Source organism: Capra hircus, chromosome 16, assembly GCF_001704415.2.
Source record: "Capra hircus breed San Clemente chromosome 16, ASM170441v1, whole genome shotgun sequence".
Lineage (NCBI taxonomy): Eukaryota > Metazoa > Chordata > Mammalia > Artiodactyla > Bovidae > Capra > Capra hircus.
The window spans coordinates 67,805,544-67,817,977 of record NC_030823.1 but is presented as its reverse complement, the minus strand read 5'-3'; the positions used below and the strand labels follow the sequence as shown (position 1 = coordinate 67,817,977).

The 12,434-nt window shown below is 44.6% G+C and overlaps 1 protein-coding gene across 2 annotated transcripts in view; it reads right to left on the bottom strand.

Moving 5' to 3' along the window:
* Positions 1-12,434, bottom strand: part of PTPN14 (protein tyrosine phosphatase, non-receptor type 14) — a 188,884-nt gene that overhangs the window by 46,222 nt on the left and 130,228 nt on the right. For both annotated transcript variants that reach the window (XM_018060733.1, XM_018060734.1), the window contains exons 4-5: positions 10,262-10,359; positions 6,663-6,730 (exon numbers count right to left, since the gene is read on the bottom strand). In XM_018060733.1, the coding sequence (XP_017916222.1) occupies positions 6,663-6,730; positions 10,262-10,359 (166 nt within the window). The remainder of the gene's footprint in view (positions 1-6,662; positions 6,731-10,261; positions 10,360-12,434) is intronic.

The window sequence follows — 12,434 nt, the reverse complement described above, 5'->3', positions numbered from 1 at the left end:
GCTCCTCCATCCATGAGATCTTCCAGGCAAGGGTTACTGGAGTGGGTTGCCATTTCCTTCTCCAGGGGATCTTCTCCGCCCAGGGATTGAACCTGGGTCCCCTGCGTTGCATATATACATATATCCACTCATTTTTACATTCTTTTCCCACATAGGCCATTATGGAGCACTGAGTAGAGTTTGAACTACACAAAGCTGCTGAGTGATCACTGATACCCTCTGCTTGTCCTCTGTCTGCTCACATTTCAAACAGCACAGAGTATTCATGCCTAGAAAACACGCATTTCAGCATGCTGTGCTTGCCTGAGACAGAACAATATGCTGATGATGATGATAACGTGAATGACGACGACAGTGATGAATGAATAAACACACTGAGAATTCACCGTGTGCCAAACGCAGCACTTCACACCACGCATTCTCTCCTTTTATCCTCACAGTCAGATCAGGCTTGTCATCCTCATTTTTACATGAGAAAATGGAGTCTTTGGCTAAACAACGTGCCCAAGTTTGTCCAGCCAGTAAATGGCACAGCCAGGGTACAGGCACTGAACACTTAATCCCTATACTCTAGACCGCCTGACCACGGGCCACAGTGCATCCAGAATACACTCTAGACCGCCTGACCACGGGCCACAGTGCATCCAGAATACACTCTAGACCGCCTGACCACGGGCCACAGTGCATCCAGAATACAACAGGGGTGGGGGGTGTGGTGGAAGGAAAGACATGCGCTGTGCTGTGCTTAATCGCTCAGCTGTGCCTGACTCTTGGCCATCCCATGGACTGTAGCCCACCAGGCTTCTCTGTCCACGGGATTTTCCAGACACAATTACTGGCGTGGGTTGCCATGCCCTCCCTCCAGGGGATCTTCCCAACCCAGGGGCTGAACCCAGATCTCCCACACTGCAAGGGGATTCTTTACCCTCTGAGCTACCAGGGAAACCCAAGAATACTACAGTGGGTAGCCTATCCCTTCTCTAGGGGATCTTCCTGACCAGGAATCGAACCAGGGTCTCCTGCATTGCAGGCAGATTCTTTCCCAGCTGAGCTACCAGGGAAGCCCTAGAAGATACATGACTGATGACAAAAGCCAAGGAATATTCACGACTCACACATACAGGCCGACATCAGCTTCTGCCACTTCATCCTCAACAGTGCCCAACAGGACTTTCTGGAACAATGGAAATATTCCAGACAGTAGCCACGAGTCACAGGTGGCTAGTGAGCATTTTTTAAAATGTATCTTATGCAACTGAGGAACTAAATTTAAAATTTTATTTAAGGTTAATTCATTTCAATCTGACTGTAAATAGGCACCCATCACTAGTAGCTACTATCCCAAAAGGGGAAGTTTTCGACCCAAGAACACCACCACCAATATCTGTCTGTCCATAATGAGACTGAATGAGGTCTGGGCTATTTTAATATCCAATCTGCTTAGAGACAAGCGGAGATAGGTTTTATTCTGAAAAAGATATGATATGTACAAAATAACTCCTTTACTGCTTCACAGCACTTAAACCTGTCAAAGCATTTTACCATCCACAAATGCACACATCTCATGCTGGAAATCAACTCTGAATATTCTCCTGGCCTCTGCCTAAAGGCTATGTGGCAGAGATCTTTAATGAGAGAAAGGTAAAGAAAAAGGAAAGAAATTATAGAAAATGATCAAGTTCATCACCTTCATTTGACACAACCATGCACACTCTAAAATTCTGAGGAATGAGCTTCATTTTTCCTTCCACCACGCACACAGGAAAATATCCTGACTTTTGAGGTGAACCTCTGAGATGTCAGAGACATGGACACCAAGTCTCATGCAGAACTTCTCTGCTAAGTGATCTGCAAATCTCTTTGAACAGAGGTTGATTTAATCAGTGGAATTAATAAGGTACCAAAAACAGCAGGTCCAGCAGATAATACTGCTCTTATCTTGGAATAAGACTAAAGACACAGCTACTCATAAAAAGTTAGAGATCTTGCAGTATTTCCCTAATTCAGAAGACTAAGGTTAAGGTTCAGATGAATTTAGAGAAAAGAGAACCCTTGTACATTGTAGGTGGGAATGCAAACTTCCGTAGCCACTGCAGGAAACGGTGTAGAGCTTCCTCAAGACATTAAAAAAACCACTACATGACCCAGCCATTCCACTCCTGGGTATGTACTTGGAAAAAACAAAAACACTAATTCTAAAAGATACATGCACCGAAAAGTCCACAGCAGCAATATTTACAGCTGACAAACTGTGTGCTCTGCTCAGCCGCTCAGTTGTGTTCGACTCTTTGCCATGGACTCACCACGGCTCCTCCATCCATGAGGATCCTCCAGGCAAGAATACTGAAGTGGCTTGCCGTGCCCTCCTCCAGGGGATCTTCCCAACCCAGGGATCGAATCCAGGTCTCCCGCTTTGCAGGTGGATTCTTTAGTGCCTGAGCCACCAGGGAAGAAGCCCCTGACAATCTACAGAAACAACCTAGACGCCCGTCAGCAGATGAATGGATAGAGATGTGCCAAGCGCACGCACGTGCACACACACACATCCATCGGCACATGAATGTACAGAGAAGACGCGGCAGGCACACGCGCACACACACTCACGTCCATCAGCAGATGACTGGATAGAGAAGATGCGGCAAGCACACTCACGCGCATGCATGCATGCACACACACGTCCATCAGCACATGAATGGATAGAGAAGATGTGGCAGGCACGCGCACACACACACGTCCATCAGATGAATGGAGAAGATGTGGCAAGCACACTCATGTGCACACATGCACACACACGCGCACACACACACGTCCATCAGCAGATGAATGGAGAAGATGTGGGAAGCACACTCATGTGCGCACATGCACACACACACATGTCCATCAGCAGATGAATGGATAGAGAAGATGCGGCAAGCACACTCACACGCATGCGTGCATGCACACACACACACACACGTCCATCAGTAGATGAATGGATAGAGAAGATGTGGCAAGCACACTCATGCACACACACGCGCACACACACACACGTCCATCAGCAGATGAATGGAGAAGATGTGGGAAGCACACTCATGTGCGCACGTGCGCACACACACACACGTCCATCAGCAGATGAATGGATAGAGAAGATGTGGCAAGCACACTCATGCATGTGCGTGCATGCACACACATACACACGTCCATCAGCAGATGAATGGACAGAGAAGATGTGGCAAGCACACTCATGCGCGCGTATGTGCACACACACACACGTCCATCAGCAGATGAATGGATAGAGATGTGGCAAGCACACTCACGTGCGCGCGCGCACACACACACGTCCATCAACAGATGAATGGACAGAGATGTGGCAAGCACACTCACGCGCACACACACACACGTCCATCAGCAGATGAATGGAGATGTGGCAAGCACACTCATGTGCGCACGCGCGCACACACACACGTCCATCAGCAGATGAATGGATAGAGAAGATGCGGCAAGCACACTCATGCATGTGCGTGCATGCACACACACACACACGTCCATCAGCAGATGAATGGACAGAGAAGATGTGGCAAGCACACTCACGCGTGTGTGCATGCGCGCACCCACACATGTCCATCAGCAGATGAATGGATAGAGAAGGTATGGCAGGCACACGCACATGCATGCGCACACACACACACGTCCATCAGCAGATGAATGGAGAAGATGTGGCAAGCACACTCATGCGCGCATATGTGCACACACACACATGTCCATCAGCAGATGAATGGATAGAGATGTGGCAAGCACACTCACGTGCACGCGCGCACACACACGTCCATCAACAGATGAATGGACAGAGAACATGTGGCAAGCACACTCACGCGTGTGTGCACGCACGCGCACACACACATGTCCATCAGCAGATGAATGGATAGAGAAGATGCGGCAAGCGCACGCGCGTGCACACACACACACACACACACGTCCATCAGCAGATGAATGGATGGAGAAGATGTGCCATGCGCACGCACACACACACACACACGTCCGTCAGCAGATGAATGGATGGAGAAGATGTGCCAAGCGCATGAGCACACACACACACATACACATACACATCCATCAGCAGATGAATGGATGGAGAAGATGTGCCAAGCGCATGAGCACACACACACACATACACATACACATCCATCAGCAGATGAATGGATGGAGAAGATGTGCCATGCGCACGCACATACACACACACACACACACGTCCATCAGCAGATGAATGGATAGAGAAGATGCGGCAAGTGCACGCACACACACACACACACACACACACACATCCATCAGCAGATGAATGGATGGAGAAGATGTGCTAAGCACACACGCGTGCATGCACACACACACGTCCATGAGCAGATGAATGGATGGAGAAGATGTGCTAAGCGCATGCGCGCGCACGCACACACACACGTCCATCAGCACATGAATGGATAGAGAAGATGTGGCAGGCGCACGCGTGCGTGCACACACACACACACACACACAATGACACAGGTAACGCAGCCATAAAAAGAACAAACTTGTGCCATGTGCAGCAATGTAGATGGCTTTGGAGAGTATTATACTAAGTGAAATATGTCAGACAGAGAAAGACAAATACTGTATGATATCACTTATATATGGAATCTAAAAAATACGACAAAGTACTGAATATAACAAAAGGAAGCAGACTCAGACACAGAGAACAAACCAGTGGCGATCAGCAGAGGGAGGGAAGAGGAACAACATGGGGGTGGAGGAGTGGGAGGTACAGATTACTGGACAAAAGACAGGCTCAAGAATGTATTGTACAATATGGGGAACACAGCCAAGATTTTGTAATAATTGTAAACTGAAACTAACCTTTAAGAATTCTATAAAAAATTTTTTTAAAGTTTTTAACTTGGGACTAATTTAGATTCCTCTCATGCACTAACACAGATAATTTCTAGCCTCTCAAAACTTAATACCTTTGTTTCCAGACACTCAATTCTCTCTGAGGCCACAGTAGGTTAGATGCCAAGCTCTGCCCATTGCACTTCCAAAATATCTCGTGTTGGTTTTTTTGTTTCTATCGTATAGTGTAGTAGTGATAGTCGCTCAGTCGTGTCCAGCCTTTTGCAACCCCGTGGACTGTACCAGGCTCCTCTGTCCATGGGATTCTCCAGGCAAGAACATTGGAATGGCCATTCCCTCCTCCAGGGGATCTTCCCCGACCTGGGAATTGAACCTGGGTCTCCCGCATTGCAGGCAGATTCTTTACCATCTGAGCTACACGGACGAACACCTAATTCCTATGTCATGCCAAGAACACTCATCCGACATCCTCCTGCAAAAAGTCTCATTGCTGTAATCCAGCAGTTCTCAAAGTGTGGGGTCTGTGAACCCCACACATTTGAACCCCTCAGATGTTTCTGGTTTCTCTACTGCCGCTCCCCTGAGTGGCCATCAGGATGGCCAGCTGACTCCTATCCAGTCACACCTGCCACCTCACCTCTGCTCCTCCTCCCTCTGTCTAGAGCATCCCTTGCTCGCCCTGACCACCACCTGTCACACTGCTGCTCATCTTTTAAGATGCAGTTCACACACCATTAGTCCCTCAAGTGCAAAACACAGGTAACCTCTCCCTACATAAAATCCTGATCATATTTTATCACACTTGGATTTGCATTCAGATTTTGCAAACCCAGGTCAGTGCTTTGAGCATGCACACCCACACAAAGTGGTGAATGATCATGATTAATAAAATCAGAGCTGAATGTTGGAGTGGGCATGGCTTTTCCCTAAGATGGCTTTTCAAATATTTTAACTTTCCTGATGAAAACTCTTCTCAATTACTCCAAAGCTACCAAAACTTTCCCAAGAATAAAAACCTAGCCTTATCCCTAATTTAACCCTAGAATGGACATTTTACTTCATAGACTCATTCAACAAACCCACATGAGCACAAAATTATGTCCCAGACAACCATGAACAAGACAGAGAAGCCCCCTGTTTAAGCATCATTGAGAAGACATTTCAGCTGACAATAAAAATGAAGGAAAGAAGGAACTCCTTTAGATCCTGAGAGAGCTCTAAAGCATGCATATAAAAGGGGATTTAGCAGGAAGTGCTGGATGGGCGGAGTGCATCCTACAGGCGGTCAAGGACAAGGAGGCGGTATTTGAATCAAGATCTGAAGGAGCAGTCACAGGAGGACCCAGGGCAGAACATTCCAGACAGAGGATGGACGGGACAGAGGCTCTGGAGTGGGACCAAGCTGAGCAGCTCAGAAGGAAAGAGAGGGACTTTCCTGGGGCTCCGGTGGCTAAGACTCTGAGCTCCCAATGCAGGGGCCTGGGTTCGATTCCGGGTCAGGAAACTAGATACCACATGCCGCAACTAAGACCTGGTGCAGCCAAATAAACATACGAATATTAAAAAAAAAAAAAAGAAAGAGCGCGCTCAGTACTCAAGGCTAGTGTATGAGGCAGGGAAGGGTTCTTAAGAGGTAAGAAAAGGCATCTTTACTTTTCTCAGGGTCTTATAAAACTTATCTCCATAAATGCAGGGACATTCTTCTCAGGGAATACATGTGTAAATTCCTGTGAGATCTTCAAAGGAAAGAATTAAATATCCAAAGAAGATAGAACATGAATTAAGAAAAAGGAAGATACACTTACCATAGGGAATAGTACATATTCTCTGAGGAAATCTTGAGAATCAAACTGATTATAATCTCCAAAATCAGCTGAAAAGAAAAGGGGGAGAGGGTAGTCTTTACTATATGACATTAAAGATGGGATAAAATAGGGTAAACTTATTACCATATTTACTCTTCTCACCTCATCCTACTTCTGCACTAGTATTAAATACAAACAGTGCCAAGATGGGTTTGCTATTACTACCACTTTTAGATAGCAATAATGTAAATATCAGCAGGCAAGCACTGCAACTTATTTTCTAGAAAGAATAGACATTTGAAAGTGATTCTTAATCTATTTTAAGAATTTAAAACAAAACTATATTTATCTTTTATGAAATACGTGCCAACACAGATCTTTAGACTATCTGCCAAGGGGACTTTTTAACACAAGGTTAATTTTGAGAACTGAAGAGCCAAACCCATCTGCATCTCTTCATATATTTGCAGCTGGAAATTCCCACTGTAAATCATCCTTGGCAAGCAACACTGCAAATTTTTACACCTCCTAAACAACTCCATGTGTTACAAGATGCCCCGAATTCCGTTTTGTCCTGTTTTCATCTCACAATTGTAAGTCTGAACACACGTAAAATGAATACAGAGAACCTCTATCATAAATCAATAAATGTCTTGCATCTTATCCTATTTGCTCTCAACAACAACAAAAAAAATCAACACAGTATGATATTTAAATTTCATGTTAAATGTTCACTTTCAGGTAGAAATGGATCCAGACATCTTTAAGGTACCAAGAATAAAGGATCCACACAGAAGGCCAGTGTAAAGACGTTACCAAGAAGGCAAGCTTGCACATACAAGTACGTATAAATTCCTACAAGTAATTATAAGGTGTTCAGCCCAGTTCAGTCGCTCAGTCGTGTCCGACTCTGAATTGCAGCAAGCCAGGCCTCCCTGTCCATCACCAACTCCCGGAGTTCACTCAAACTCATGTCCATTGAGGTGGTGATGCCATCCAGCCATCTCATCCTCTGTGGTCCCCTTCTCCTCCTGTCCCCAATCCCTCCTAGAGTCTTTTCCAATGAGTCACCTCTTCGCATGAGGTGGCCAAAGTACTGGAGTTTCAGCTTTAGCATCAGTCCTTCCAAAGAACACCCAAGACTGATTTCCTTTAGAATGGACTGGTTGGATCTCCTTGCAGTCCAAGGGACTCTCAAGAGTCTTCTCCAACATCACAGTTCAAAACCATCAATTCTTCGGCACTCAGCTTTCTTCACAGTCCAACTCTCACAGCCATACATGACTACTGGAAAAACCACAGCCTTGACTAGATGGACCTTTGTTGGCAAAATAATGTCCCTGCTTTTGAATATGCTCTCTAGATTGGTCATAACTTTCCTTCCAAGGAGTAAGTGTCTTTTAATTTCATGGCTACAGTCACCATCTGCAGTGATTTTGGAGCCCCCAAAATAAAGTCTGACACTGTTTCCACTGTTTCCCCATCTATTTCCCATGAAGTGATGGGACCAGATGCCATGATCTTCATTTTCTGAATGCTGAGCTTTAAGCCAACTTTTTACTCTCCTCTTTCACTTTCATCAAGAAGCTTTTTAGTTTCTCTTCACTTTCTGCCATAAGGGTGTGTCATCTGCATATCTGAGGTTATTGATATTTCTCCTGGCAATCTTGATTCCAGCTTGTGCTTCTTCCAGGCCAGCATTTCTCATGATGTACTCTGAATAGAAGTTAAATAAGCAGGGTGTCAATATACAGCCTTGACGTACTCCTTTCCCTATTTGGAACCAGTCTGTTGTTCCATATCTAGTTCTAACTGTTGCTTCCTGACCTGCATACAGATTTCTCATGAGGCAGGTCAGGTGGTCTGGTATTCCCATCTCTTTCAGAATTTTCCACAGTTGATTGTGATCCACACAGTCAAAGGCTTTGTCATAGTCAATAAAGCAGACATAGATGTTTTCCTGGAACTCTCTTGCTTTTTCCATGATCCAGCAGATGTTGGCAATTTGATCTCTGGTTCCTCTGCCTTTTCTAAAACCAGCTTGAACATCTGGAAGTTCACGGTTCATGTATTGCTGAGGTGAGGCATTTGGAAATACCAAAGGCCGACAGCTCTGCCTATTTCCAAGGTCAGTCATCTGTTATCATACTTGTCACAGCTTATATCTTTCCTGATTTGACTTTCTAACTGCCCAATGAAAGTTCTCAGAAAAAAATATTCTACAAATATTATAGCTACAGGATTTCATCAGATTGAATAGCGAACTTCAAGAATCCAAGTAAAAGGACCCCAGAGTAAGTTCACCAACTTCCTTCAGCCTAAAAGTGATCACTGAGGTCCCTCCAATAACCAGGATGCTTGTAATGAGCCCAATGATGGAAGAGTGAGAGGGGGAAATAGAGAGTTAAAAAAAGAAGAAGAAGAAAAGGAAGCACTTAAAGGAGAAAGACCCAATTGGAAGATGAGGGACCCCCCAGATCTTTCTCTGCACCACCCCCCTTAAGGGTATCTTCTCCACTGTTTGATTTTTCAATTATAACCACTGATGGTTCTGTTATGCAGTCTGGGCATTGCTCCTTCCCTTTCCAATCTTTAGGTGAACAGATGAGATACAATGTATTTTTCAGACTTCCAATCCACAGGGAGAAGCTAACTAAGAAGCATCATACGGCCAACCCAAACTGCTAACCCATTAATACCCCAGGAATGAAAGTTATCAAGGAAAGGCTGCCACTTTAGGCATTTTAAATCTAGAAGGTTTAACTTCAGTGCAGAGTTTGGGATGAGAAGTTCAGTTCACAGCTTCTAAAGTAACAATCCACACAGCAAGGACTCTGCAGCTGACAGGCGTATATTTGGATGGTATCTGATTTTAAGGATTTTAAGGAAAGTCTCTGCAAGGGAAACATGTTTCTTTTTAAAAAGAAACTTGTCTTTTATCTTCTTGTTTTTAACATGACTAAAGACAATGAAGCTACCAGTCGATAAAGAAAAATGTATAAATATATGTAAAAGATTACACAGTGTGCAACACAAATAGGTGTGAAAATTTACAGAAGATTAAAAAAAAAGAGCTGTCTGACTGATCTAGATCGATGTAAGTAGGGTAGGATGAAAGATAAATTGACTAACACACATTAGCTATCTCACATTACAACACTGCATTTTAAATTTCTCTCTTTAACTGTCAGAATAAAGTACACTATAATGTCATAAGCTCTCATACTTGAAACTGATGTGAAAGTCACATAGTCATAACATCAAGCCGCAAAATATGACCACACTGGGCAGTGGAAAAATTCTAAGAAAATGGTCTACAAACCCTGCAATGGAGTTTTAATTAGAGGCAGGATGAAAGCTGCTATTTCTTCAAATAAAACTAAAATTATACAAGCTTGAGCAGTTTGCAAACAGCTTTGAGGAATCCACCATCCTGCCACCAAAAGTCACTACCTCTGCACTTTTAATGTAAGATACCTCAAAATGTAAAAAGAGTTACGAAGGGATCATTTAAGTAAATTTAACTTTTCCCTCCGAGAGGCTAGTGGTGCCAGCATTCAAGACAAGCTGGATTGTCACACACCGGTCCCCACTCTTACCTTGCACAGCTAAGCCTGCCAGCCGGATCACCTGTTCCAGCGAACACCGCAACCGCCCTTCAAGCACGTCTTTTTTGACTTGCAGGTAATACTGATATCTATTCATGGAAACAGAAGAAGAAATAACCTTAAAAACACATACTTGGAATATATTCCCACGCCATGAATGCCTCTAGATATGACCCCTTGTGCACACAGCAGGATACACAGGTGATGTCGATAAAGGTCAGGTCTATAAAAGATGGAAAGTGACCTCTGCCCTGTTTGTCTTTGTTTGATGTGGCAGGTGCCACGTCCCCTTCGCTCTGAGTTCGAAAGTGCTCTCATCACACCATTTCATGGCAGGCCGGCAGGAGGAACTACTGATAAGGACCAGCTCTTCATAACAAGAGACTGAGGATGGGAGCACTCTTGCACACCTGGACACGCACAACACACAGCTGCCAAAGCCACGCCACAGTGTGCATTCCTGAAAAAAAAAAATTATGGGAACACACTGTTTTTTTAAATCCCAAGGTTATAGAGGGTAGAAGACAAACAGGCCAAATCATTTAGAATTCTGCTAATGGACAGGATAAAGCTTTTTGGAGTCAGGCTCACCCTCCACATCTGTGACTCATAAAAATCTAATCAAATGTGACACTGAGCCTTCCAACCCAAAGTACATCCTCAAAGCAGCAAAGTGCAGACAGACAGAATGTGCCCGTATACAACATCAACCTCAGATCAGACCACTGTTCTCAGAAGCTAACAGAGTGCTATTGTTTCCTTGCCAGTAAAATCATAATTAGAATTACCTAAGCGTTTTGAAATCTCCTTACCCCAAACTTTACATCCCAGGACTCCACTTCCTTTAAATATACTCTTAAAACAAGCTACCTCTAGAACAGTCACACTTTTTAGGCATTAATTCTTGGCAAATGCTAACAACTTCTTTGCTCCTGGTAACCACAACTCTGTAATGCCTTCAAAACTTCAGCATGTCAACCAAGGGAACTTAGGAGTGACCCAAAACCCTGCTCTCTTGGAGAGAGGCAATCAGTCCTGAGAGCAAATTATTGCTGTCTCTGCCTTGATATCAAGGACATCATCACATGTCAGCAGCACTGTTCGTCACTCAGTCGTGTCTGACCCTCTGTAACTCCATGCACTGTATGTAGCCCACCAGTTCCTCTGTCCATGGGGTTCTCCGGGCGAGAATACTGGAGTGGGTAGCCGTTCCTTTCTCCAGGGGATCTTCCCAACCCAGGGATCAAACCCAGGTCTCCTGCATTGGCAGGCGGATTCTTTACTGTCTGAGCCACTGCGGAAGCCTATTACATGTCAACCTAGCACCTATTTGAGAAGAAGAGTCCAGTTCTCTCTACAAAACAGTTCTCTACTTCTTTCCTCTTGAGTCTACAGGGCAGGGTAAAGACAGCCACGTCAGCCTCTGGTGGGAAAGTGTGTGTGAGTCGCTCAGTCGTGTCCGACTCTTTGGGGACCCACCAGACTTCTCCGCCCATGGGATTTTCCAGGCAAGCATGCTGGAGTGGGTTACTGTTCCCTTCTCCAGGGAATCTTCTTGACCCAGGGATTGAACCCAGGTCTCCCACATTGTAGGCAGACTCTTCACCATCTGAGTCACTAGGGAAGTCTCTAGTGGGAAAACGTTTACTTAAAATTAGAAAGACCAACACTCTGAGTTATCTAAATATTTTTTCTAGTCAAATTTAGTATCTATTAGAAAAGCCACCAATTTTTCCTACCACCATTTTATCTTTCACCTAAAATATTCATAATCATTTTACAGGGTCCATTAAGGCAATGGCATCCCACTCCAGTACTCTTGCCTGGAAAATCCCATGGACAGAGGAGCCTGGTAGGCTGCAGTCCATGGGTCGTGAAGAGTTGGACACAACTGAGCGACTTCACTTTCACTTTTCACTTTCATGCATTAGAGAAGGACATGGCAACCCACTCTAGTGCTCTTGCCTGGAGAATCCTAGGGACGGGGGAGCCTGGTGGGCTGCCATCTATGGGGCTGCACAAAGTTGGACATGACTGAAGTGACTTAGCAGCAGCAGCATATACATGTATATATGAGAATATTATTATTTATTCTCATTTTTCTTGGTTAAAAATTGTTTTATGCTCTTAGAAAATTTCAATACAATTATACAAAGTTATACAG